General features: G+C 40.1%; 4 protein-coding genes across 4 annotated transcripts; 2 read left to right on the top strand and 2 right to left on the bottom strand.

Moving 5' to 3' along the window:
• Positions 1-197: 197 nt before the first annotated feature.
• LOC110878966 (casparian strip membrane protein 1-like) lies at positions 198-2725 on the bottom strand. The gene is made up of 3 exons (XM_022127371.2): positions 2379-2725; positions 1820-1943; positions 198-603 (listed from the first exon to the last, which is right to left on the bottom strand). The coding sequence occupies exons 1-3, from the start codon at positions 2684-2686 to the stop codon at positions 388-390; spliced, it is 648 nt and encodes a 215-aa protein (XP_021983063.1). The 5' UTR covers positions 2687-2725; the 3' UTR covers positions 198-387.
• Positions 2726-4326: 1601 nt separating this feature from the next.
• LOC110931832 (ATP-dependent RNA helicase A-like) lies at positions 4327-5939 on the top strand. Its single transcript, XM_022175206.1, has 4 exons — positions 4327-4637; positions 4703-4992; positions 5067-5312; positions 5878-5939. The coding sequence occupies exons 1-4, from the start codon at positions 4327-4329 to the stop codon at positions 5937-5939; spliced, it is 909 nt and encodes a 302-aa protein (XP_022030898.1).
• A 3310-nt stretch (positions 5940-9249) lies between these two features.
• On the top strand, positions 9250-10605 carry LOC110931838. The gene has a single exon (XM_022175212.1). The coding sequence runs from the start codon at positions 9250-9252 to the stop codon at positions 10603-10605; it is 1356 nt and encodes a 451-aa protein (XP_022030904.1).
• Positions 10606-13097: 2492 nt separating this feature from the next.
• Positions 13098-14051, bottom strand: LOC110939993. The gene is made up of 2 exons (XM_022181560.2): positions 13870-14051; positions 13098-13674 (listed from the first exon to the last, which is right to left on the bottom strand). The coding sequence occupies exons 1-2, from the start codon at positions 13991-13993 to the stop codon at positions 13283-13285; spliced, it is 516 nt and encodes a 171-aa protein (XP_022037252.1). The 5' UTR covers positions 13994-14051; the 3' UTR covers positions 13098-13282.
• Positions 14052-22545: the final 8494 nt, after the last annotated feature.

Below are 22545 nucleotides of genomic sequence, written 5' to 3'. Positions count from 1 at the left end.
CCAAGAACTCTACTCTCCTCTGTACCATATCTCGGTCAGACCTCTAACTCGGTTTAACGATTCAAGCGGCATTTTCTAAGACCAACCGGCACAAAATGCATTTTACAAGTAACAAATTGACTCGGTGATGTGTGCGGTTTGTGAATCGACATGCTAGTTGGTTTGAGTTATAAAACATTGGTTTTTAAACTCTCAAACAAGATATAAAATCAGGTGTACTTTTCATCGTAAACGGAATAAACAAAATAAATTACGGTTAAATCCATGTGAATTGACATAATTACCCACTCCAAACAAACACCCAACCAACTACAACTCTCAAACAAAATAACAAAACACAAAAGAACACAATTTAGTTGTGAATTAAAATGATCACACAACTTCGCGTTAGATCCTTCGGAGAGCAGCGGCAGATAGTATCACCAAAACCACCAAAATCAACACTGCTAGGAAGGATCCCACCACCGCACCGCTGACACGTGGGCAGAATTCATTAAACTGTTGGCAAAGCGCCGGCCAGTTGGTGCCGGGGTTTCCATTGTGTGCTAAGTAAACGATGGCGGCAGCCGCAGATGCAACTGACATGGTCAACGCCAACGCTATCTGTTGAACCAAAGTGATATTATTAATTGTTAATTAAAATTTAAAGCACACGACAACATGGGCTTATAGTCTAGTGGTATTTGATAATAGTTACCCAAAAAAATTTAGTGTCGATTCAAAAGTTTGATCAAGTGAATTTAGGAATAAAAAATTGTTGTTGACAATAAATAATTGAAGCACGTGGCAAAATATAAATTTGTGTAAACTAGAATTGCGACCCGCCGCAATGCGGCGGGGATTCTTTAGTTATAACTAAGTGTATCTAGGACTCACACGTTATATTAAATCTGTGAAACGGAAAAAAAATAGACGATGTAAAAACGTTCATCCACACACGCACGTTACATCGTGTTAACTCGCAAAATTTAGAACGAAACGTAAAAACAGTTGTGAAGATAGATTGCAAAAGATAAAAAGTTTTGGGTTAAAGTAAAAAAACAATAGTTTTGGGTTAAAAGTAATTTATGAAATACTTTTGGGTGAAAAGTAAAAAAAAATCAATTTTCTTTTGGAAAACCCCCAAAGCCAACGTTACGACAACCATATACATAACCATTTTTCTTTGAAAACCCCCGAAAGCACACTCCGCGTTGTGGCGGGGTGTAAACAGAGGTAAAAACTGTCAAACATGCGAAAATAGAGGTAAAAACGTTGAACTATACATTCACGTTGCGTCGTATTAACTCGAAAATTTTAGAACTATACGTAAAACAAAAATTTGCGAAAGATGAAAAGTATAAGTGATAAAAGTTGTGAAGTTAAATTGCATTGGGTTAAAGTTAAAAAAAACAAATTATGTAGGGTTAAAATTGCAAAAAGTAAAAACCTTTGGGTTAAAACTAAAAAGTCAAAGTTTTTTTTTTGAAAAATTCCCAAAACACAATGTACCACTTGTGATGCACTAAAAACTTACTTCTTAATTCTTAATTAATATATGGAATAATATATGGAATAATGGTCGGTGTTAAGTTGAAATTTCACATTGCGTTTATAATTTTAGATGCTATTTTGATTTCTTTAGCATTTATAATAACAACAAAAACGTAATAATCCATACGAATAATGAAAATATTTTAAACCACTTTACTCACTCCTTCTATAACTTTAGAATTTTGGACTTGACCCAAATTGACTCATTTTCACTAAATCACCCCTTTATCAAAAAAAATATTTGTTAACAAAAAAAAAAAAAAAAAAAAAAAAAAAACTAAAATACCGTGTCAAAAATAAGGAGCAACATCCTAGCTCCTATAACATGCGGACGAACAATGGAAACTATCGAGAAAGGCAAAGACAACACGAGATACGCGCATGTTATTGCGTTTCCTGCTAAGAAAAACCTACACAAAACGCCCACAAAATCAATTGATGATCAAGGACGGATAAGTCAAATATCAAAAAACGCCTATCTTTTTACATATGCGTCTTTGATTTGTCGGTGATTACCAAACCTACAGATCTCCCCGTCCTAGATGGATTTTGCTTAGCGAAAATTTGCGATGGGTTTTTGGATATGATTTCAGATAAAATTTTGTGTCATGTTTTTCAGTGGTCGTGAGTGGGAACAATGGATGACCCATCACAATATATCAGATGTCATGATCTTCGAAAGATAATTACACATCGTTTTAAGAAAACCATCACTTACATGAATGTACCACTGGGGTTGGTGATCCAGTGGTAAGTTGAAGCCTTTTAATACACTTAAGTGTGAGGTCTTTGGGTTCAAGTCTCACAAGGAGTAAGAAATTAGCCGTTCAAGAAAAATTACTTACGTGAATGTAGGGAAATCATCATAGCTGGCTTGGAACTGGAAAAACTGAGTGAAAAACGGGAGGCTTTGGTCGGTGGTACCCATGACCGCAGCCGCAGCAAGAGTAGCAGTAATTGCACATATCCTTAGAATTAGATCAATAATTCCAATACCTCTCCCCCATCCAGCAGCAGGCGACGGCCCTTGGCCAAGTCGTATGGTGGTTGGCACTGGTGGAGCAGTTGTACCCTTCCCTGACCTGGATGACTTGACCTCCCTTACGGGGATCGCGATATCACCGCTTTCTTTTCCCGAACGACTTAGATCCATTGAAGAAATTTAACTAAGGATGTTTTGTAAATATATGTATCAAATGGTCCGATGAAAATAAGCATAGGATGTTGTGGTATATATATGTAAATGGTGGGTTAGTTTTAGTTGACAATATAAGAGTAATATAGTATTTGATATGAGTAAGTGAAGTGCTTTTAAGTTGAACATTAGAGAATAAGAGGGGAGTTGTTGATGCTAACTAGTTCCACTTCAACCACAACAAAAGGTGATTACAATATAAACTATAAAGTGTATGGGCCGCTAGCTTTTAACTTCATTGTTGGTGATATACTAACATATTAAATGTCTATTTAAAAGTCAATTAAAAAAAATGCCGATTCATGATTAGGGATAATACAAGGAGAGTGGGAATGGGAGTCGGGAGATATCAAGTCTGGTTAAATAGGGTCGGGTAACATGTTTGACCAAAATATGTTGACAAAATCGGTTTGCCTTGAAATGGGTTAGAAAAAAAAAAGTATCAAAATCGGTTCACGTGATTTATTGATTTGATGAAGGCGACGGATGAATGGCGGTGTTTGGTGGGTGGGGGGGGGGGGGGGTACCCAAAGTAAACACGAAGAGTGATTCAATAGTTTACAACAGTTTGTAGTGGAAAAGAATGTAGAGAAAACACTCTCAAACCGAATATACAAATTTAGGACTTTAACTAAAAAAATTGTTATGTAATATTTGTTTATTAGGCCCAAATAAAAACAACGAAACCAACTTTTATTGCAAGGTCCAAATGATCTAGAAAAAAAGGGCCCAATTCATTCAAAAAAAATTTTTTTTTTTTCAGAAGGCTCAATTAATTTAGAAAAAAGGCCTAATTCTTTCAATTATAAAAAAATAAATAAATAAATAAATAAAATAAAGCTTTAGTGTTCATCTAATTTCTCAACCAAAGCAGATGTAATTTTTATTAGAAGGCCCAACTCTTTCAACTTTTATATACATGATTTTATAGTTTACTTAAGGTATTCAAAAACGTTAGGCCGACCCTGCTACCTTTTACCTTAAGTTGCAATTTCATCTTCAAATATATATAAAAAACAATTAGTCTTAACGAGCAACATGTCAATCCAATCCAACCTGATCTGTGCAAAATTCCTCACTTAACCCGTACTAGTTATCCAATATGTCCGGCCTCCCAATGTTGTCACGTTTTATTAGTTTTGTAACAGTTGTTTTTTGAGTGATAAATGTATCATATAATTAAAAAAAAAGTAAAACTAGCAAGGCACAATTTTTTGTGTGTTTTTACTGAAGTCGAGGTATTTAGTGGGTGTGACAATATCATCAAATTTCATGTAAAAAGAAAAGAAATAATTTTAAGCACTGTATTTTTTTTTTCAATAGTATAATATTTAAATGAAAAATAAGAATCAATAAATAACAGTATAAAAGGGGAAGAGTAAACTGCCATTTTGGTCCCTGTGGTTTGGCCAGTTTTACCACTTTAGTCCAAATCTCAAACTTATTACATCTGGTTCCTGTGGTTTGCATTTTGTTGCCATTTTAGTCCAAAAGTGAAATTTGACCAGATTACCCACTTTTGACCCTGCTATTTTGTCTTCACCCTCAGGGGCATTTTGGGCATTTTTAATTATTATAACTCAAATTAATAAATAATAATGCCATTGCCAGAACAACAACAATATTGCACTGCCATAACAACATCAACAAGCACCGCCACCTCCTCCCCCTTCTCGCCACCACCCCCACCACCGGATCTGCAGCGCCACCACCACCACTCTGCCGCCACAAGCACCGCCACCTCCTCCCCCTTCTCACCACTGCGACCATCACCACCCTCTCCCCACCCCTGTGTCAACTCCATACCTCTGCCACCACCGACCCCCGCCACGACCACCTACTACTACCCAACCTCAACCACCACCACAGTTATCAAATTCCAATTCATTCAAAATCAACTTCATTATGTGTAACGTCTTAAGAAAAGAATCAAATACATACAACTCAATCAATTAACAAAAACTCTAATAATAGCTTCTTCCCTACTACAACCTCCACCACACACCGTCCAAACACACTGTTAAAATCACCCCTGCAACCACCACCATTGCACCTCCGAACAGCTTGTCAATCAACACAGCGAAGAAATCCCCATGTGTCCCCCCTCAATTTCACCTGCTTCAATCTAGGGTTTCAACCAGGACACCCCAGGATTTCCCTTTCAGAAAATGGACCTGATTCCAATTCAGGAGGATATGAAGGTGGAGGAGGTGAGGGTGTCGGGGGTGGCGGCGGTGATGGTGGCGGCGGTGATGGTGGAGGCGGTGAGGGCGACGGTGGTGGTGGTGGATCTTTAGTGGTGATGGTGATTAACGGAGGTGATTCAAATCCGATTCAGGAGGAGGTGAAGGTGGAGGAGGTGAAGGTGGAGGAGGTGAGGGTGTCGGGGGTGGCAGCGGTGATGGTGGAGGCGGTAAGGGCGACGGTGGTGGTGGTGGATCTTTAGTGGTGATGGTGATTAACGGAGGTGATTCAAATCCGATTCAGGGAGGTGAAGGTGGAGGAGGTGAGGGTGTCGGGGGTGGCGGCGGTGATGGTGGAGGCGGTGAGGTGAGGGCGACGGTGGTGGTGGTGATTGACGGAGGTGATTCACAAGAATAGTAAATCCGATGGGGGAGGTGAAGGTGGAGGAGGTGAGGGTGTCGGGGTGGCGGCGGTGATGGTGGAGGCGGTGAGGTGAGGGTGATGGTGGTGGTGGTGATTGTTTGAGAAGATGATCTTCAGTGATGGTGGGGTGGGGTTTATATATTAATGGGGTTAATTAATATTAGGTTATAATAAACCTAAAATGCCCAAAATGCCCCTGAGGGTGAAGACAAAATAGCAGGGTTAAAAGTGGGTAATCTGGTCAAATTTCACTTTTGGACTAAAATGGCAACAAAATGCAAACCACAGGGACCCAGATGTAATAAGTTTGAGATTTGGACTAAAGTGGCAAAACTGGCCAAACCACAGGGACCAAAATGGCAGTTACTCAAAGGGGAATATGTACTTCTGTCAAGGGGTTATGGAGTTGTTTGGTTTGGGAGCTGTTTGGCTGTTTATGGTACCCTCACTTGATTCAACGGCTGCAATAACTTTTTTCTTTTCTTCTTTTTTTTATTTTATTTATATTTTTCAACGTTTGATTCAATTCACTCTTTTTGCAGCACCGTTGGAATACTTGTTGTTGGGGAAATTTCAGAAACCGGACGATCAGAGAGGCGTGTAATCACTCTCAGATCAAATTATTTCGGTGGTTCACCCGAATAATTCAATCGAATACAACTCTGATTTTGAGAAAATTGAACCAGGGTATGTTTTTTCGTGAAATTGTATGAACCAGAAGAGAATGATCAAAACTGTCTACGAATTTTGTTTTTTGGGGTTGTAATTGCCGTTAGGCAGTTACATCTATTTTCAGACAAAATTTGCCCAAAAACTGCCGTTTTTTACCATTTAAAAAACGTGATAAATTCCAGAAAATAAATTTTTCTGATATAGTTTCATTAAGGCAATTTAATGAAAATAAAAATAATTTCCAGGTCAGCTCGACCCCAGCCAGGGGCTCTGCCCCTTGGACCCCGCCAGGGGCTGCCGCCCCTTGGACCCCGCCAGGGGCTGCCGCCCCTTGGACCCTGCTCCCAGGGGCGCTGCCCCCGGACCCCCGCCAAGGGGGCGCTGCCTCCTTGGAACCCCCGTAGAGTACGGGCTCCGCCCGTACACTTCGAATTATAATAACTCAAACAAGCGTGCACTCCCGCACCTCCTAACTTGCTTGATGTGTAGTATAATTCGCTTTGATCACCAAGTCAATCCCCCGATTACACTAAAATATCTAACACTTGTGTCGTCACAAAATCTTATCAATTGGTGCAAATTTTGTTGCAAACTAGCAATTTTCATTTTTCATGAGCAAAAAGTTGTCCTTTTCTCTCAAAATTGACTATCCAACGTTGATTAGCAACTCGTTTATTTGTCCTGAAAATGGAGCTTCCACTTTCGGCCAAAACTTAACAATCTCATCGTCGGGTAGATGTTATGGAGTGAGTTGAAACCAGTTTGTTTCATTATATAACCAAAGAAACAAAATAATTAAGAATAATACTCAAAACTGAAAATTTGATACATTATTGTCATCAACCTCTCTGATTATACAAATTTGGTGGCATGGTGGGTATTGTTCGTTTTTAAATTTTATAATTGACAACTAACTAATAAAATCAAGGAAGTAATAGACGTGTAAATTACTTGGTTGAGGAATACATCACTTTACCACCAGGCTATCCTCTCGAGGACGTTTCTCATTTAAGGATTAATTAAAAGTTGCTAACAATAGGGGGAAATCATAAAATGTGAAATCAGATCTTCAAATGATAAAATTAAGATACGAGGGTGGGGGGCAAACAGAGATTTCCGTCCATTACTTATTACTTATGAGTCACATAACTTCATACGTGAAGTAAATTATTTCGTTTTTAAGTATGGTTCCTTATAGACCACTTGGCTATTCATTCATTGTCATATTTACTCCTAGCCAACGTTGACCAAGTCAGTATAATATATAGTATCTAGTTAAAAGTTACAATTAAGACGGACGGTGAACTTTTCAAACCACCACTACAGATCTAATGGAGCAACAGAGGGGGAACCAGCAACTTCAGAAAAGGCTCGATATCCTATTAAGAATTAAGAAGAAGGAAAGTAGAAGAACAACAAAATTTGAAGCATACTAAAGGAGGAAAAAAGGAAGTTTGGCAGCAAGTGCTCAGCAAGAAGGAAATCCAAAATGAAAGGAGGTTCAGAGAAAGAGAAGCAAGTTTTCAAAACACTGTTTCTTTCTACGTCTCAAACCTTCCATGGGGATGCACTCGTAATAAACTTTGGAAGGCTTTTCAACAATTCAGCAATCTTGAAGATGCTTTCGTCCCGAAAAAGAGAGATGGAGCTGGGAACTGTTTTGGTTTTATTAGATTTTCAGGGGTCGAGGAATGGGAGAGAAAATTGCAAGGGGTTAAAATGGAAGGGGTGGTCGTAGGGGTCAACATTGCTAGGTTTGCCAGGTTCGAAAACAAGCTGAAAAAACAACCACAAACGAACAGATCATTTGTTTTTGACAGATTACATACAGTGCACCAGTCAAACAGAAATTCTGTTTTTGATAGATTACATACCGTACAACAGAAGGATACCAAGGAACCGGATTACAGGGGCAATAAGGCAAGCGTGGGGGGTTCCCTAACCTATGCAAAGGCCGTGACTAACAATGGGAAGGTGGCCGAAGATAGAATAACAATTGAACTCCCGCCAATGAACACGAAGGCAAATAAACATTGGGAATTCAAGTCCCTCATAGGTGAAGTGAAAGACCTAGAAATGCTGGAGAAAATGAATGTGATCCTTTCGGTAGATCTGGGGCTGGGGGTCGAAGTGCGGTATGTGGGGGGCCTTAAGGTTCTATTAACTTTTGAGTCTCAGGTGGAGGCTGAAAGATTCCACTCGGAACACCCGGAGTCTTGGTGCAACTGGTTCTCTAGATTATACCGTTGGGATGGGACCCTGCCGGAGTTCGAGAGGATTGCTTGGGTTAGAATCACCGGTGTCCCACCGTGCCTTTGGGACAGGCATGTCTTTAACAGAATTGGGGAGCGATGCGGCAGATTAGCCAGACAATCGGAAGCTTCATTCCATGATAAAAACATCTCTGAGAACAAGTTGGCGATTGTGGTACGTACTGGGGCTCGGGTCTCGTCAGAAATAAATTTGAAGTGGAAAGGCCATAACCTAAAAATTTGGGTGGAAGAAAGTGACGTTAACTGGGAGCCGGAATTCATCAATTTCCAACCGGAGTTGGATGCTCCGGCCACACCGCCGGTGAAATCCGTGGTCGTCAAAATGCATGTAGGGGTAGAGGCAGACGAAAGGTTGGAGAATGAAGAGCCATGCATGGAAAACATGCAAGAAGAGCCATGCACGGGAAACAGACAAGAAGACTTTTCTTCACATGTGTCAGAGACCCCACAGGGCTCGAGGAGAGAGAATGATGATGCGGCTGGGGATCTGGTCACAAATGATTTTATTGAAGACACCCCAACCAAATCTGGGCCTAATTGTAATTCTGGGGCCCATGTGAACCCTTTGGATAGTGGGCTTAGTTATGTCACGTTACGGGCCAAAGACAAACACAAAAGAATTATGAAAGGTGGGGATACTGGGCCAATTTTTAGAACTTCTGATCTTAATGTTGGGGAAGACTCAGACCCATTCAGTTTGGAGGAGATAATTCAACGCATAACCAAGCATAGACAAGGGGAGACAGAGGCTCAGAATGGAGATGACGGTGTGCAGGATAGTAGCGGTCGGTTCCGCCCACCGGATCAAGACCAATCAAACGCCCCAAACGATGGAAACCGTCAGAGGATTTTTGAAGGTGAAGTGGAAGACACAATCAGGTATGGTGGATGTCTTGGGATTGATTTAAAGGGTTTTGAAAACCATGTTCGTAAAATCGTTCAAGGGGAAGAGGGGCCAGTTCAAACACAATGAATTTTATGACATTAAATATCAAGGGAGTCACCGGAGCTGAAAAGCCGGTATGGGTCCGTAAATTAAAGAGGGAGGTTAAATTCAATTTTTTGGGTCTGCAAGAAACCCACCAAGCTGGGCTAACGGAGGCGACGTTGAGTCGGTTTTGGGATCGGAGCCCTATGGAAGTCGTTACGTTGGATGCTGTTGGCAGATCGGGCGGCCTGGCGAGTTTCTGGGACCCAGGAATCTTCTCCGTTGACTCAGTTATCAAGGGTCAGCGGTTTCTGGTAGTCTCCGGTGTCCTGAGGGGCATAATGGAACGTCTCAACGTTCTGAACTTATATGCCCCGAACGACCAGTCTGGCCGTAGAGAGCTCTGGGAGGCGGTAATAAACTTAAGGCTGCAACTCCCAGGGATATGGGTTGCACTTGGCGACTTTAACGATGTTCGACAACCTGATGAGCGCGTCAACTCCCCGTTTGATCCCATCTCAACCTCGTTTTTTAATGATTTCATTTGTAGGGCTGGGTTCCTTGAGTACCGGATGACAGGAGGGAAATTCACTTACATCTCCGACAACTCCATTATAAAATTCAGCAAACTGGACAAAATCTTTGTGTGCGATTTGTTCCTTAAAAAATGGCCGTTTGCCACCCTAAAAGTGCTTTGGAGGGGTTGGTCGGATCACTGCCCAGTTACGTTGGTCTGTGAGGCGCTGGACTTCGGTCCTATTCCTTTCAAATTATACAACAGTTGGATCGGCTCAAAGGATCTCGAGGATATTGTGATAGCTAATATCAACTTACAGTCCAGGGAAGGCAAGGGGGATGTTGAGTTAGCTAAAGTGCTTAAAAACATCAAATTGGACATAAAAAAATGGAGGGACCGGGTAAAGGTGCAGGAGGAAAAAGAAGTAGCTGACCTAAACAAGGAGGCCGAAAGACTCGAAAAATTGGCTGAAAGTACGAATCTGAACGCTGAGGAAAGAAAGTTAAGGGTGTCGATCAGGGTCAAGTTAAAAAAGCTTGAGAGTGCGAGAATCAAATATTTACACCAAAAATCTCGACTCAATTGGATAAAATATGGTGATGAAAATACGAAATTTTTTCATGCTGTGGTTAATTTAAACAAGTCTAGAAGCAGAATAAACGGCCTAAACGTCAACGGGGTTTGGGTCACGGAGCCAAAAGTTATAAAGGAGAATATTAGAAGATGGTTTAAGAAGCATTTCAACGAATCGATACGAAGGAGACCGACCTTCTCCAACCTGGGCCTGCCGTCAATCTCAGCGGAAGAGTCTGAAACCCTTGTGATGGCGTTTTCAGAAGATGAAAATAAAAATAGCTCTCAAGGGGTGCGATGGAAATAAGGCCCCTGGGCCCGACGGTTTCACAATGAAGTTCTACAAAAAATTCTGGAGTCACATCAAGCCGTTTCTTGTTAAACTCATGAACGATTTTCACTCGTCAGGGGAAATTAGCATTGGCTGTAACTCCTCATTCTTAGCCCTTATCCCTAAGTCTTCGGACCCGCAAAACATGGCTGACTACCGACCGATCTCTCTTGTCGGGTCAATCTACAAGATCATTTCTAAGCTCCTTACGAATCGCTTAAAAGTGGTGATGGATGGCCTCATCTCCACAACCCAATCTGCGTTTGTTGGTGGACGTAACATTCTTGACGGTCCCCTTGTCGTAAGTGAGGTGGTTTCTTGGGCAAAAAAGAAAAAAATCAAAATGATGGTGTTCAAGGTGGACTTCGAGAAAGCCTGTGATTCCATAAACTGGAAGTTTTTGTTTAGGGTTATGGAGCTCATGGAATTTCCCGATAAATGGATAGGTTGGATAAAAGGATGCTTGCGGTCAGGTAAAGGTTCGGTCATGGTTAACGACTCCCCTACATGTGAATTCCCATTTAAAAGAGGATTGAGGCAAGGGGATCCCCTCTCCCCGTTCCTTTTTATCATCGCCATGCAGGTCCTCGACATGTTTATGAAGCGGGCGTTGGATTTGGGTTTGTTCCATGGGATAAAACTCCCAAACGGAGGACCCATTATTTCGCACCTATGCTACGCCGATGACGTCATTTTCATTGGAGAATGGTCAATGCACAATGTGGTCAGCTTAAACCGATTCCTTAGATGTTTGTTTCTGGTCACGGGATTAAAAGTTAATCATCACAAGTGCCGGCTATATGGTCTGGGAGTCGATGGTCAAGAGGTTATACAAATGGCTCAAGCCTTAAAGTGTGGAGTGGGTGCTTTTCCTTTCAGTTACTTGGGGGTTCCAATTGGAGCAAATATGAAGCGGAAAATTCACTGGCAACCGGTTGTGGAAAAATTTAATAAGCGGCTCTCTTCTTGGAAAGCAAGGAACTTGTCCTTTGCGGGCCGCGTCACCCTTGCAAAGGCGGTCCTCGGTAGCCTCCCGTCATACTATCTGTCTTTGTTCCTTACTCCAAAAAGTATTATAAAAAAGCTTGAAAGCATTCGAAGAGCTTTTGTGTGGGGTAAAACAGCCTTGGGTCATAAGATAAAATGGGTGAGGTGGGACATAATGTTAAAGCCCAAAACCCTCGGTGGTTTAGGGATAGGGGGTATTCGTGACTTTAACGTGGCTATGATTGCTAAGTGGTGGTGGAGACATAAACAAGAGTCGAGTCACTTATGGGCTCAGGTGATTACTTTGATCCATAGTACCACCTCAAATAACAAAGTCATTCCGGTAAAAGCTACTATGCCTGGGATATGGAAGGATGTGGGAGGGGTGGATGTCGTTTTTTCCAAAGCTGGGATCAACTTGACAAGTAAGCTCCAGTCAAGAGTGGGAAATGGTCAAAATACTCGGTTCTGGAAGGACCCTTGGGCAACCAAGAAGCCGCTGATGAGTCTCTACCCAGACCTGTATAGGCTGGCCAAAAATAAGAACGGCATGGTGGCGGAAAATTGGGCGGGATCGGATACGGATAACAGATGGGGATGGGAGTGGATCAATAATCCAAATCTGGATAGCGAATGGCAACACCTGGGGGAGTTAATGACTAGGTTGAACAGGGTCGGGTTAACTGGGTCGAAAGACTTATGGGTCTGGGAAAATGGAAGTGGTGTTGATTTCTCTATTAAAGACCTTCGGTTAGAATTCGCTAAAGCGGGATCCAAAGAACCTGTCAACGGGGCGGATTTCTTTTGGAACTCTTGGGCACCTTTGAAGGCGAATTACCTCCTTTGGAGAGTTCTTTTAGGCAAGGTGGCGACTAAATGGGAGTTACATAACAGAGGTATTGTCCTCCAGGACCTGGATGTGTGCGAGATGCGGCTACGAGATCGAGTCCCCTGATCACCTTTTTGCATCTTGTTTGCTGGCCAGAAGTGTCTGGTGGCATGTGTTTGTTTGGGTTAGGGTCCCCATGCCTCCTAACCTTAACACCACAAAGGAGATCATTGAAGTTTTAACTTCGAACCCGGGTGCAAAAAGATGGAAAAAGCTCGTTCTTTTGGTTGCATTGGCCACCATATGGAGAATCTGGGATGCGCGAAACAAAAAAGTTTTCGAAGGGATGACAACAAGCATACAAAAGACAGTTGATTTCATAAAGGAGGACACTTTCTCTTGGGTGTCAAACCGATCGAGAATTCCAACTCCAACCTGGGATGACTGGCTTTGTTTTAATGTGGTAGGGTTATTGTAATGAGGCTCTCTTACCTCGCTTTGTTTCGTTTTTCTGTTTCCTTTTATTTTTGTACCCAGCTTCTTGCTGATTTCTATATATATATAGAGAAGTTTTCGCCGTTCAAAAAAAAAAGACACGTACCATCTTCTATGTGAAATAGAGAGAGAGAGAGAGAGAGAGAGAGAGAAATACATATATGAACATTAATTAAGTAATAACTTAAGTATGCATATTATACATCTTATTACATAGATACAAGTTATTTAACATATATATTACTCGATGGGTACACACTAACACAACTTAAGACAATGAATATTATGAGACATGAAACAGTTGAAATAAATTTAAACATATGCCCAAAAGTCAAGATCAAATCACGGGATGCCGATGATAGGGATGAAGGGAACATAATAGCTAGAAGGTGCCAATCCCCATTCTCTAGGCAAAGGCAGATCAATGGTCTTCGACGACCCAATGTTCCTTCCTACAGCATCGTTTTCAGTCCCACATTTCCCATCATGGTTTTTTGAGCAAGGGCAAGTTGTATAGAAGCTCAATGGTTGAGATGTGGTGTAGGAGTCAGTCTCATGGACCTTCATGATACTAGTGATCATGGTCTTTCTTGAAACATAGAGTTGTTTGGGTCCCCCCAAGATCTTGGCTTCACAATTGCTTGATGGTAATTGTGCCTCAAAGGCACCATACCCATTGGTTGTAGCCAATGCTAAGTTTTTCACTTGGTTGCACTTGACTAGTATCTTTATGCCTATGGGGTGGACAAAAAAAAATGAAGTAGTGAGATGTGTGCAATTAGTGGCATGTACATTAAACATATTAGCCTTGTACTAGCATCTTTCATGGTGCATTTATCTTTAAAATACTATAAAAACATTGTACAAGTTTCCATGCAAAACATACAAGGTATAAGAGCGTTTTTTTTTTCTTAACCAAGAAACCGAACCTGCAAGGTCAGAGCCGGTAGGACAGTCGAGACATGTAACTGAGCTTTTCAAGAGATGGCACGTCGAGAACTTGAACATCATCGAAAGAGCCAAAGTGAACAAAGTGACTCGAGCTATAATCATCTTTTGTAGTTTAGCTAAACCAAAGTACAATAAAATGAGACAAAGCCAAATAGTATGAGATGTAACAGTAGTAAATAGAATATATATATTTATAAGGAAAAGGATATGTCATATTTAATAGGAAAGGGATCCAAGCCAACAAGGGCAGTTGGATTTGTACATAACTATAGTGATAATGAACTATGGAACCAACAACTTCTTTGTGCAAGAAATTAATTTATTTTACCTTTTAGAAAAATATAGATGAAAGATCAAGATGTATTTCCTTTTGTGGAAAATTTCAGGCTTGTGGATTATTTGTTAAGAATGTGGTATTGTTTGGAACACAATTTGCATTTCCTATTTCTCGTCTGACCCCGCCCCTCCTCATGAGCATGACCCGGTGATGGTCGATGGGCTCAAACGTCCATCCATTCCAGGTTGAACGTGCTATATAACTTCTCGTCCAAAAGTTTATTTTCACATGTCTTTTTATAACATTGATGTTTTAACATTAATAAAGTTGTCATTAAGTAGTTACATTCTTTTTCTTCTCTTTGATTTGTTTTCCATATTGAGTTTCTCTTTTATGAGCAAATTAATTAAAGCCAATTTATTAATAGGATGAATACAACTTGTCCATACACACCAACAAACATGACCCACATTATAAGACCATTCGTAGTGGGGCGTGATTTTTAAAAAAATTGAAAAAAAACGCCCCAAAACGCCCCTCCCCCCACTACACCCCAAAACGCCCCGGCGTTATTTTCAAATAAAATGCATGTTGGCGTGATTTTTAAAACGCCGATTGTTTGCATGTGATAATGGAAGACCATGCATGTACCAATGGGATTGTGCCAACACACATTGACTAACTGACAACTTTAGCTTTTTTTTTTTTTTTAAAATCCTTTTCTCTATAAAAAATAATAATTATTTATTGATTGCTTGGGGGTTATTGGAATAATGCCCCACTACGCCACCTTTTGCTATAATGCCCAAGTGTGACTAGGATGCCACGTGTCGGATAATGCCCCATGGTGAGGGCATTATACCAACTTACCACTACACATGGTCTAAGGTCTAGCAGACCCACTTATATTGTTACATATAAAGATTCGAACATCACAAACCCGTAGTCGAACACAAAACCAACATTCGTCGGTGTTGGAAATCACTAAGGGATCTTCGACGAGCATCTACAAGACATCAAAGTCGAAATAAAATAACACTTTTAAGCCTAGTCTATTATATGTCGATAGTTACTGTCGAGTTACCAACAGATATTAGCGGATAAAATTTTGTTGCTTCTTCGAGGTATAACTTCTTATTTTTTTACTGGTTAACTCACACACAACTTTTAATCTGAATCCTAAATCTACACATTTATCTATATCATATATAGTACTTGAGAAGTTGACTAGAGAAACACATTTTCTACACAACTTTATAGTAAGAGTCCTTTGGTTGGTATAACGTTAATGTTTCATTAAACTTTGTATACACACATACATGTAACAATGATTTGTTGCATGCTTTAATATATTATGGGCATATTTGGCACTAAATAAAATCCAAAACCCATCTTCAATTCTCACCCCAAAAAATGGATGAAGAATAAGAATTAGATACAAAAGAAGAAAAAAAAATGAAGGAGATCGTTTAGGAGACAGTAGAAGCAACAGAATGAGCCCAAAATCTAAGCAGACCCTTCATCTCTACATCATTTCTACAATTCATTATCGTCAACCCGATGAGTTCATCGTCTCTCGGTTTCTTCCTTGTGGATATCGTCGACGTTGGGGGATTGCTAGTGAGAATGTGGTGTTTGTACCAGTATGAGTCTAGGAGCACGCAGATGTGTTCTTCCATTGTTGTCATGATCATATATGATGGTGAAAATATTGAAGGTGGTGTTATGACTTATGAGATATGTGATCATTTATAAGTAGTAGGTACTTAAGCGTTGGAAGTTTCATTTGGTTGGGAAAAATGATTACATATTGGAACTTTCGTTATGTTTTTGATAAGGTGCAAATAGAATATAGAAATGAAAGGAAAGAAGGAAGAAAAAGGGATTCGACTGGCAAATTAATATGTCAAAACATAATCATGTATGGCCATGTGTAGAACTAATATTTTTATAAGGTGAGAGATCTGAGATCCTCTTTATATATATGATATATGATGATGATTGATTTCTTTGTAATATGAAATCTTTGTATGTTTTTCAAACATTCCATCCTTGATTCTTAAACTTTTCCTAACTTAACAAATTAGGGAAAATCACAAAAGAAGATATGTTAATTGATAGAACTAACAAAATAGGGAAAATCACAAAAGAAGATATGTTAATTGATAGAACTAACAAAATAGACATTGCCAATATAAGCATATCCAAACCAATATGCCGGCTAAGATGGCTAGAATTTAGCCGACCCGAACAACTTTGAAAAATACAATTAATGTGGTTCATAAAAAAACACAATCAAAAAATAATACACGTGTAAAGTATTAGCTAAATTTAATCCGTGAATAAAAAGTGGGGGATAAGTTCTAGCTGATTGCTGACGGCTAAATGCGCATGCTAAATCCTAGCCGCCACTAAATTTAGCTCACGTTTATACATGTTACAAATGACCAAAATATCCTCATGTGGGGTCCATTTGATCAGATTTAACCACAAAAATTAACTAAGGGCTAAAGGATATAACTCGCAAGGGTTTGCGAACATCGAGTACGTTTTTTGTACTTTTTAAAGACAAATGACACACTTTGCAATTTACTGTTAATATAAAGGACGATTTTTGTAATTTACTCTTTCTTTTACTTTGAAGATAAACCATATCATCTTATAATTCATATAATGCCCACTTTGTGAGATTTAAACTCGTACCACTTTAGTGAGGAGGAGCACCTAATGTCACTAGGCCAAAATTAAAGGCTATCATCATCACTATCTAAACTCAAACAAACTTATCTTTTTTTTCTTCTTCTCTTGATTATCAATTCATTGTTTTTCTCCATCGTTGAATTTTCATCCGGATTATGCCAACATTTTTAACATCCTAAACATGCCACATTAGTTTAAAACAGTTTAATTAATGTTACAAAACATCAAGTTTAATTAATACCTTTGGCAAGATTGTTCTCTTTTATTCCATTGCAACATCTCATTAGTAAAAGCTTGTTAAATTGCGAAGCCTAAAACTAAATTTTCTGATTAAAAAATAGCTTTAAAAGCTTGTTAGATTGCGAAGTGTAAAACTATATAATGCTTCTTTATTAAGATTTAGAGTGAATGTTTTGTTAATTTTCGGTATCTTATTCATGTTTATGACGCCTTTCGGTATCTTTTAACTCTCCTTAACTCCATTTAAGTGCCAATCACCAGTTTTTCCCCATTTCATTCTAAAGGGAATTGGTACCAGATTAGTAGATAATCGGAAGTTAAGAAGAGTAATTGGCTAACACCCAATATTTATTATCAAGGAAACTTAACTCAAAACCTTGCAAATTACAATCCCTACCAATTAGATTGGTATATATAGCTAACCTAAACGCGTTAGACTATAACTAGGACGCCTATTAATTAATTACATGATATTTATCTAATACACATCCTAACCCAACATGTATAGGATACTTAGATAACAATCCACTAATTAATTAATATATTATTTATTACTTGTCTTGCACTCCAAGCAATCCTCCTAGCCATTCTTCACGCATGTAAGCCACGGATTAGACTAGGAATTCCCAACATTCACCCCCTGAATTTCTGAGTCGTATACGGGAAGTCTTCAATGCCAAGTAGATCCCGCATCTCCTTGAACTTGATTTTTGCCAATGCCTTCGTCAGTATATCCGCTCTTTGCTCGCTGCCAGATACATGCTCAACGACCACTTCGTTATTTTCAACACACTCCCGAATAAAGTGAAATCGGGATTTTATATGCTTGCTTCAATTATGGAACACCGGATTTTTTACTAAAGCAATCGCTGAAGTATTATCTGTTGTCAAGTATAAGACAAACACAGTGATTGAGATTGAATTGTATTGAGATTGTAGTGTTCAAGAAATTAGGGTTACAAGAGAGGTGTTTATATAGGACACCACTTTATACACAAGCCCCTATACAATCTATTTTTCTCCTTTCCGACACTCTCCCTCAAGTTGAGTAGTGGGGTCACAAACACTCAACTTGCTCAAACAGCTACTAAACGCGTTTCCGTTGACTGCCTTTGTGAGAATATCTGCGAGTTGATCTTTCGATGCTATATACGGGAGCTCTATGATGCCTTCCTCTAACTTCTCCTTGATGAAGTGTCGATCTACCTCCACATGTTTTGTTCGATCATGTTGGACTGGATTTTCTGAGATCTGTATAGTAGCTTTATTGTCGCACATGATTTTGGTTGCTGTAGTAGGAAGAAAACCAATCTCAGTTAGGAGCTTGCGAATCCACAGAACCTCTGCTAAGCCACGAGCAACCCCTCGGAATTCAGCTTCTGCACTAGATAGGGTGACTACTTTTTGTTTCTTACTTCTCCAGGTAACTAGATTTCCTCCAACCATGGTGAAGTATCCTGAGGTTGACCTTCTTGTTCCTTTATCCCCTGCCCAGTCGGCGTCTGTGTAAGCTTGGATCTCTAAGTGCCCATTTGATTTAAACAGAATACCATGACCTGCTGTTCCCTTGAGATACCTGATGATTCTTAATACTGCTTCCATATGGCTTGCTTGGGGTTGGTGCATAAACTGACTCACCACTCATACTTCATAAGCTATATCTGGACGAGTGTGGGAGAGGTATATCAGTTTTCCCACCATTCGTTGATATCTCTCCTTATCTGCTAGATTTGCTCCATCTTCCATGTGTAAGCCATGATTGACCATCATTGGGGTGTCCGCCGGTCTACACTCAACCATTCCGGTTTCCGCTAGTAGATCAAGAACATATTTCCTTTGACAGATAAAAATCCCTTGTTTAGATCTCAGAACTTCAATTCCAAGAAAGTACTTCAATCTTCCCAGATCTTTCATCTCGAATTCTGAAAACAGTTTATCTCTTAACATTGACATTTCCTCTTCATCGTTTCCCGTGAGAATCATGTCATCAACATAGATAATTAAGCTAGTCACAAGACTGCCTCTACGTTTCAAAAATAGGGTATGATTTGAGTTGCTTTGTTTGAAGCCATATTTTTTCATCGCAAGGGTAAACCTCCCAAACCAAGCTCTAGGAGACTGTTTAAGCCCATACAGAGATTTCTTCAACCGACACGTTTCTCCATCTTTGAAATTCTCATTGAATCCTGGTGGAGCGTCCATATAGACTTCCTCGTTTAGTTCCCCGTGAAGAAAGGCATTTTTTACATCAAATTGATGAAGAGGCCAACCTTTACTGGCAGCTATAGAAAACAGGACTCTGATCGTATCAATTTTGGCTACTGGGGAGAAGGTTTCAGAGTAATCGATTCCATAAGTCCGAGTGTAACCTTTTGCAACCAGCCGAGCTTTGTATCGTTCAATCGTTCCATCGGGTCTGTGTTTGACTGAAAACACCCACCGATATCCCACTGGTTTCTTTCCTGGTGGGAGAGTGCATTTCTCCCACGTGTTATTCTTCTTGAGAGCTTCCATTTCGGTCTCCATAGCCTTTTTCCATTCTTCAGAACTCAATGCTTCCTGTGTTGTAGATGGCATTTTTTCAGAGCACAAGGCAGCTGTAAATGCTTTAGCTTCTTTAGACAAATTTCCAGTGGCAATGTTCGCCACAGGATACCTAGACCTTGGAGTCACTTTTTCTAGAGAATATCTCTTAGGAGGAACTCCTCTATTTTCTCTTGGAGGGAGAGAATATCTCCCGGTTGTCTCTGCTGTACCTAGTTCAACATGTTCAGTAACTGGTTCAACCTCTTCAACAACAGGTTCAACATGCTCAACATTTGGTTCAACATGTTCTGTAGGTTCGGTTGTTATCGGTTCTGTATGTTCCCCTGTTGTCTCAAAGTCACAAGACATAGTAAACTCAGAGTTCTCATTATTTCTTACCTCAGGTATCATGTTGGATGGACTATTTTCAGTGGTACTGTGCTCCGCAGATTGTGTAGTTGTGTTTGAAGATGACTGATTCGGAGTACTGTGAGGAAGTTCTGTTGTTGTTACTTCTTCAGACGAGGGAAGTTGGATTAGCCAACTCAATGGGTCTATACATTCGTTCTCCCCCTGACCACTGAGTTGGGGGTCATAAAAGTATTTTGTTTCAAGAAAGTCAACGTTCATTGTGGTGAACATGTGACGAGTCTTTGGATTATAACACCGATAACCTATTTGGTCGATCCCATAGCCGACAAACACACATTTCTCAGCACATGGGCCGAGCTTGTTTCGGTTGACTTTGGGTATATGAACAAATGCGGTACACCCGAAGATTCGAGGTTCAAGTGTAAGAGGATGGGGAATATTGGCAGACTTGGACAGACAATCTAATGGAGTCTTAAATTTAAGAGCTTTTGTGGGAAGCCGATTTAGCAGATACATGGAGGTTGCAACTGCCTCCAGCCAGAAAGATTTAGGAACCTGAGATTCGATCAAAAGAGCTCGAGTCATTTCAAGAATAATACGGTTTTTCCGTTCGGAAACACCATTTTGTTCGGGAGTATGAGCACAAGAGGTTTGATGAATTAATCCTTTGGTTTTAAAAAATTGTTTCATAGATGTATTGACAAATTCCCCCCCCCCCATTGTCGGATCGAAGAATTTGGATTTGAGTTTGAAATTGAGTTTGAATCATGGCATAAAATGTGACAAATTTTTCGAAAACTTCGGCTTTGGTTTTTAAAAAAATATACCCATGTCATGCGAGTGCAATCATCCACGAATAGTATAAAGTAACGAAGACCTTGCCCCCCCCATCACAGGAGCAGGACCCCACACATCAGAGTGGATTAGTGAAAAAGGTGAAGCAACTTTCGTATTACTAGGTTTGAAAGGTTGTCGATGACTTTTAGCACGAAAGCAGGTTTCACAATCTATTTTCCCATTTGGAGGGAAGAGTTTTGGAAACAAAAGGTGCGAATAGCCAACGGATGGGTGTCCCAATCGTCTATGCCATAGCCAGGCTTCCCGGTTTTCGGTTCCATGTGCCAACATCACAGTACCCTGTTGAGCCACTTCATCCACATTATATAACCCTTGGCGCTCAGTACCACGTCCAATAATCACACCCGTCCTGATATCCTGTAGAAGGCAAAAATTAGGGTGCATTAGTACAGTGCAATTCAGCTCTTTGGTAATGTGGCTAATGGAGAGCAGTTTGTGTGATAATGATGGAACATAAATACAGTTTGATAATTTCATAGTTGGCGAAATTTCAATAGTCCCTCCTCCTTTTACTTGCATCATTCCATTGTTTGCGGTATGGATTTGAGTTTTTCTAGGATTAGACATTAATTGTATATCTAACTGTTCAAATGTCATGGTGTCAGTTGCACCGGAATCGAATATCCAAGAGCTGTTTTTTCCATGATTGATTGCCATTTTTTTTACCAAACCGAGCGAATTTGACAAACACTTAAATTCGCCGGACACTTGAACTTGCGTTCCTAACCGAGCTGATTTAACAGACAATTAAATTCGCCGGATACTTGAACTCACGTTCAAGATTTTCGTTCGGAGAACCGACGCTAGATAGCGAGGGTATCTTACCGGCGTATTTATCAAATACACCGGCAACTTGAACTCGCGTTCAAGATTTTAAAGTCGCCCGCAAGTCGTCCACAAGTAACAATTATGCCACCGACAAAATGGCAGCGGATTTAGCAACGGAATTGGCAGCGAAATAAATAGGTTCTGGCTGAGAAAAAATAGGGTTTCAGCTTTATTGGCAGTCTTGTGATGTGTGGCGAATTTAGGGTTATCACAAAAAAAGGAAACTTTTCAAAGAGCGGCGTATTAGGGTTCTGCGTCTGGTAATGCCGACGACGACAAAGAGGTGTCACCACGAGTTGAATGTTCGTCTGTTGTGCGATCTAAAGTTTTTTCCAGATCCAATTGGATGATTCTTGAACTGAATTGGGCTATGTGTTTATCAGAGGATCTTAGGGTTTGCTGAAACTTGAGGGTTTTGCTAACTCGATTCGCCGAGACGGTGACAGAACCAAGACGGATCTGATGCGCAACGGAGTTGGTTGGACAGGTTCGCCGGAATAGTGGCGGTTTAACGAACAAGAGCAAGGTATTGGATTTAGGAAGTTTGATTTTGGTTTTGTATTTGGGTTTTTTGGTTTTGTATTTGGGTTTTTCTGGTTTACTTTTAACATCACTTTCTGCGGTTGTCTTCTAGTAACTTCACTTATCAATTCTCGTAACCAAATAGCCTGACAAGTTGCTGAACTAGCTGCCATGTATTCAGCTTCACATGATGATAATGCCACTGTACTCTGTTTCTGCGAACACCAAGTAATTGGTGCAGAACCATAATAAAACATGTGTCCCGTTGTACTCCGACCATCATTATCATCAATGTTGTGATTGCTATCACTATAGCCGCATAACACACCTT

The sequence above is a fragment of the Helianthus annuus genome, chromosome 1 (genome assembly GCF_002127325.2).
Source record: "Helianthus annuus cultivar XRQ/B chromosome 1, HanXRQr2.0-SUNRISE, whole genome shotgun sequence".
NCBI classification, from domain to species: Eukaryota; Viridiplantae; Streptophyta; class Magnoliopsida; order Asterales; family Asteraceae; genus Helianthus; species Helianthus annuus.
This window is presented reverse-complemented; position numbering and strand designations above follow the sequence as displayed.

Excerpts from the sequence above, each read along its gene's own strand:
- LOC110878966 (XM_022127371.2), bottom strand. The coding sequence starts at position 2,686 with ATGGATCTAAGTCGTTCGGGAAAAGAAAGCGGTGATATCGCGATCCCC. Across the intron at positions 1,944-2,378 it reads GATGATTTCCCTACATTCAC|GTTTTTCTTAGCAGGAAACG; the intron begins GTAAGTAATTTT and ends CGTTTTGTGTAG. Across the intron at positions 604-1,819 it reads TGCTCCTTATTTTTGACACG|ATAGCGTTGGCGTTGACCAT; the intron begins GTATTTTAGTTT and ends TTGGTTCAACAG.
- LOC110931838 (XM_022175212.1), top strand. The coding sequence starts at position 9,250 with ATGAATTTTATGACATTAAATATCAAGGGAGTCACCGGAGCTGAAAAG.
- LOC110931832 (XM_022175206.1), top strand. The coding sequence starts at position 4,327 with ATGCCATTGCCAGAACAACAACAATATTGCACTGCCATAACAACATCA. Across the intron at positions 4,638-4,702 it reads CAAAATCAACTTCATTATGT|CTTCTTCCCTACTACAACCT; the intron begins GTAACGTCTTAA and ends CTCTAATAATAG. Across the intron at positions 4,993-5,066 it reads CGGCGGTGATGGTGGAGGCG|GAGGAGGTGAAGGTGGAGGA; the intron begins GTGAGGGCGACG and ends AATCCGATTCAG.
- LOC110939993 (XM_022181560.2), bottom strand. The coding sequence starts at position 13,993 with ATGATTATAGCTCGAGTCACTTTGTTCACTTTGGCTCTTTCGATGATG. Across the intron at positions 13,675-13,869 it reads TACCGGCTCTGACCTTGCAG|GCATAAAGATACTAGTCAAG; the intron begins GTTCGGTTTCTT and ends TCCACCCCATAG.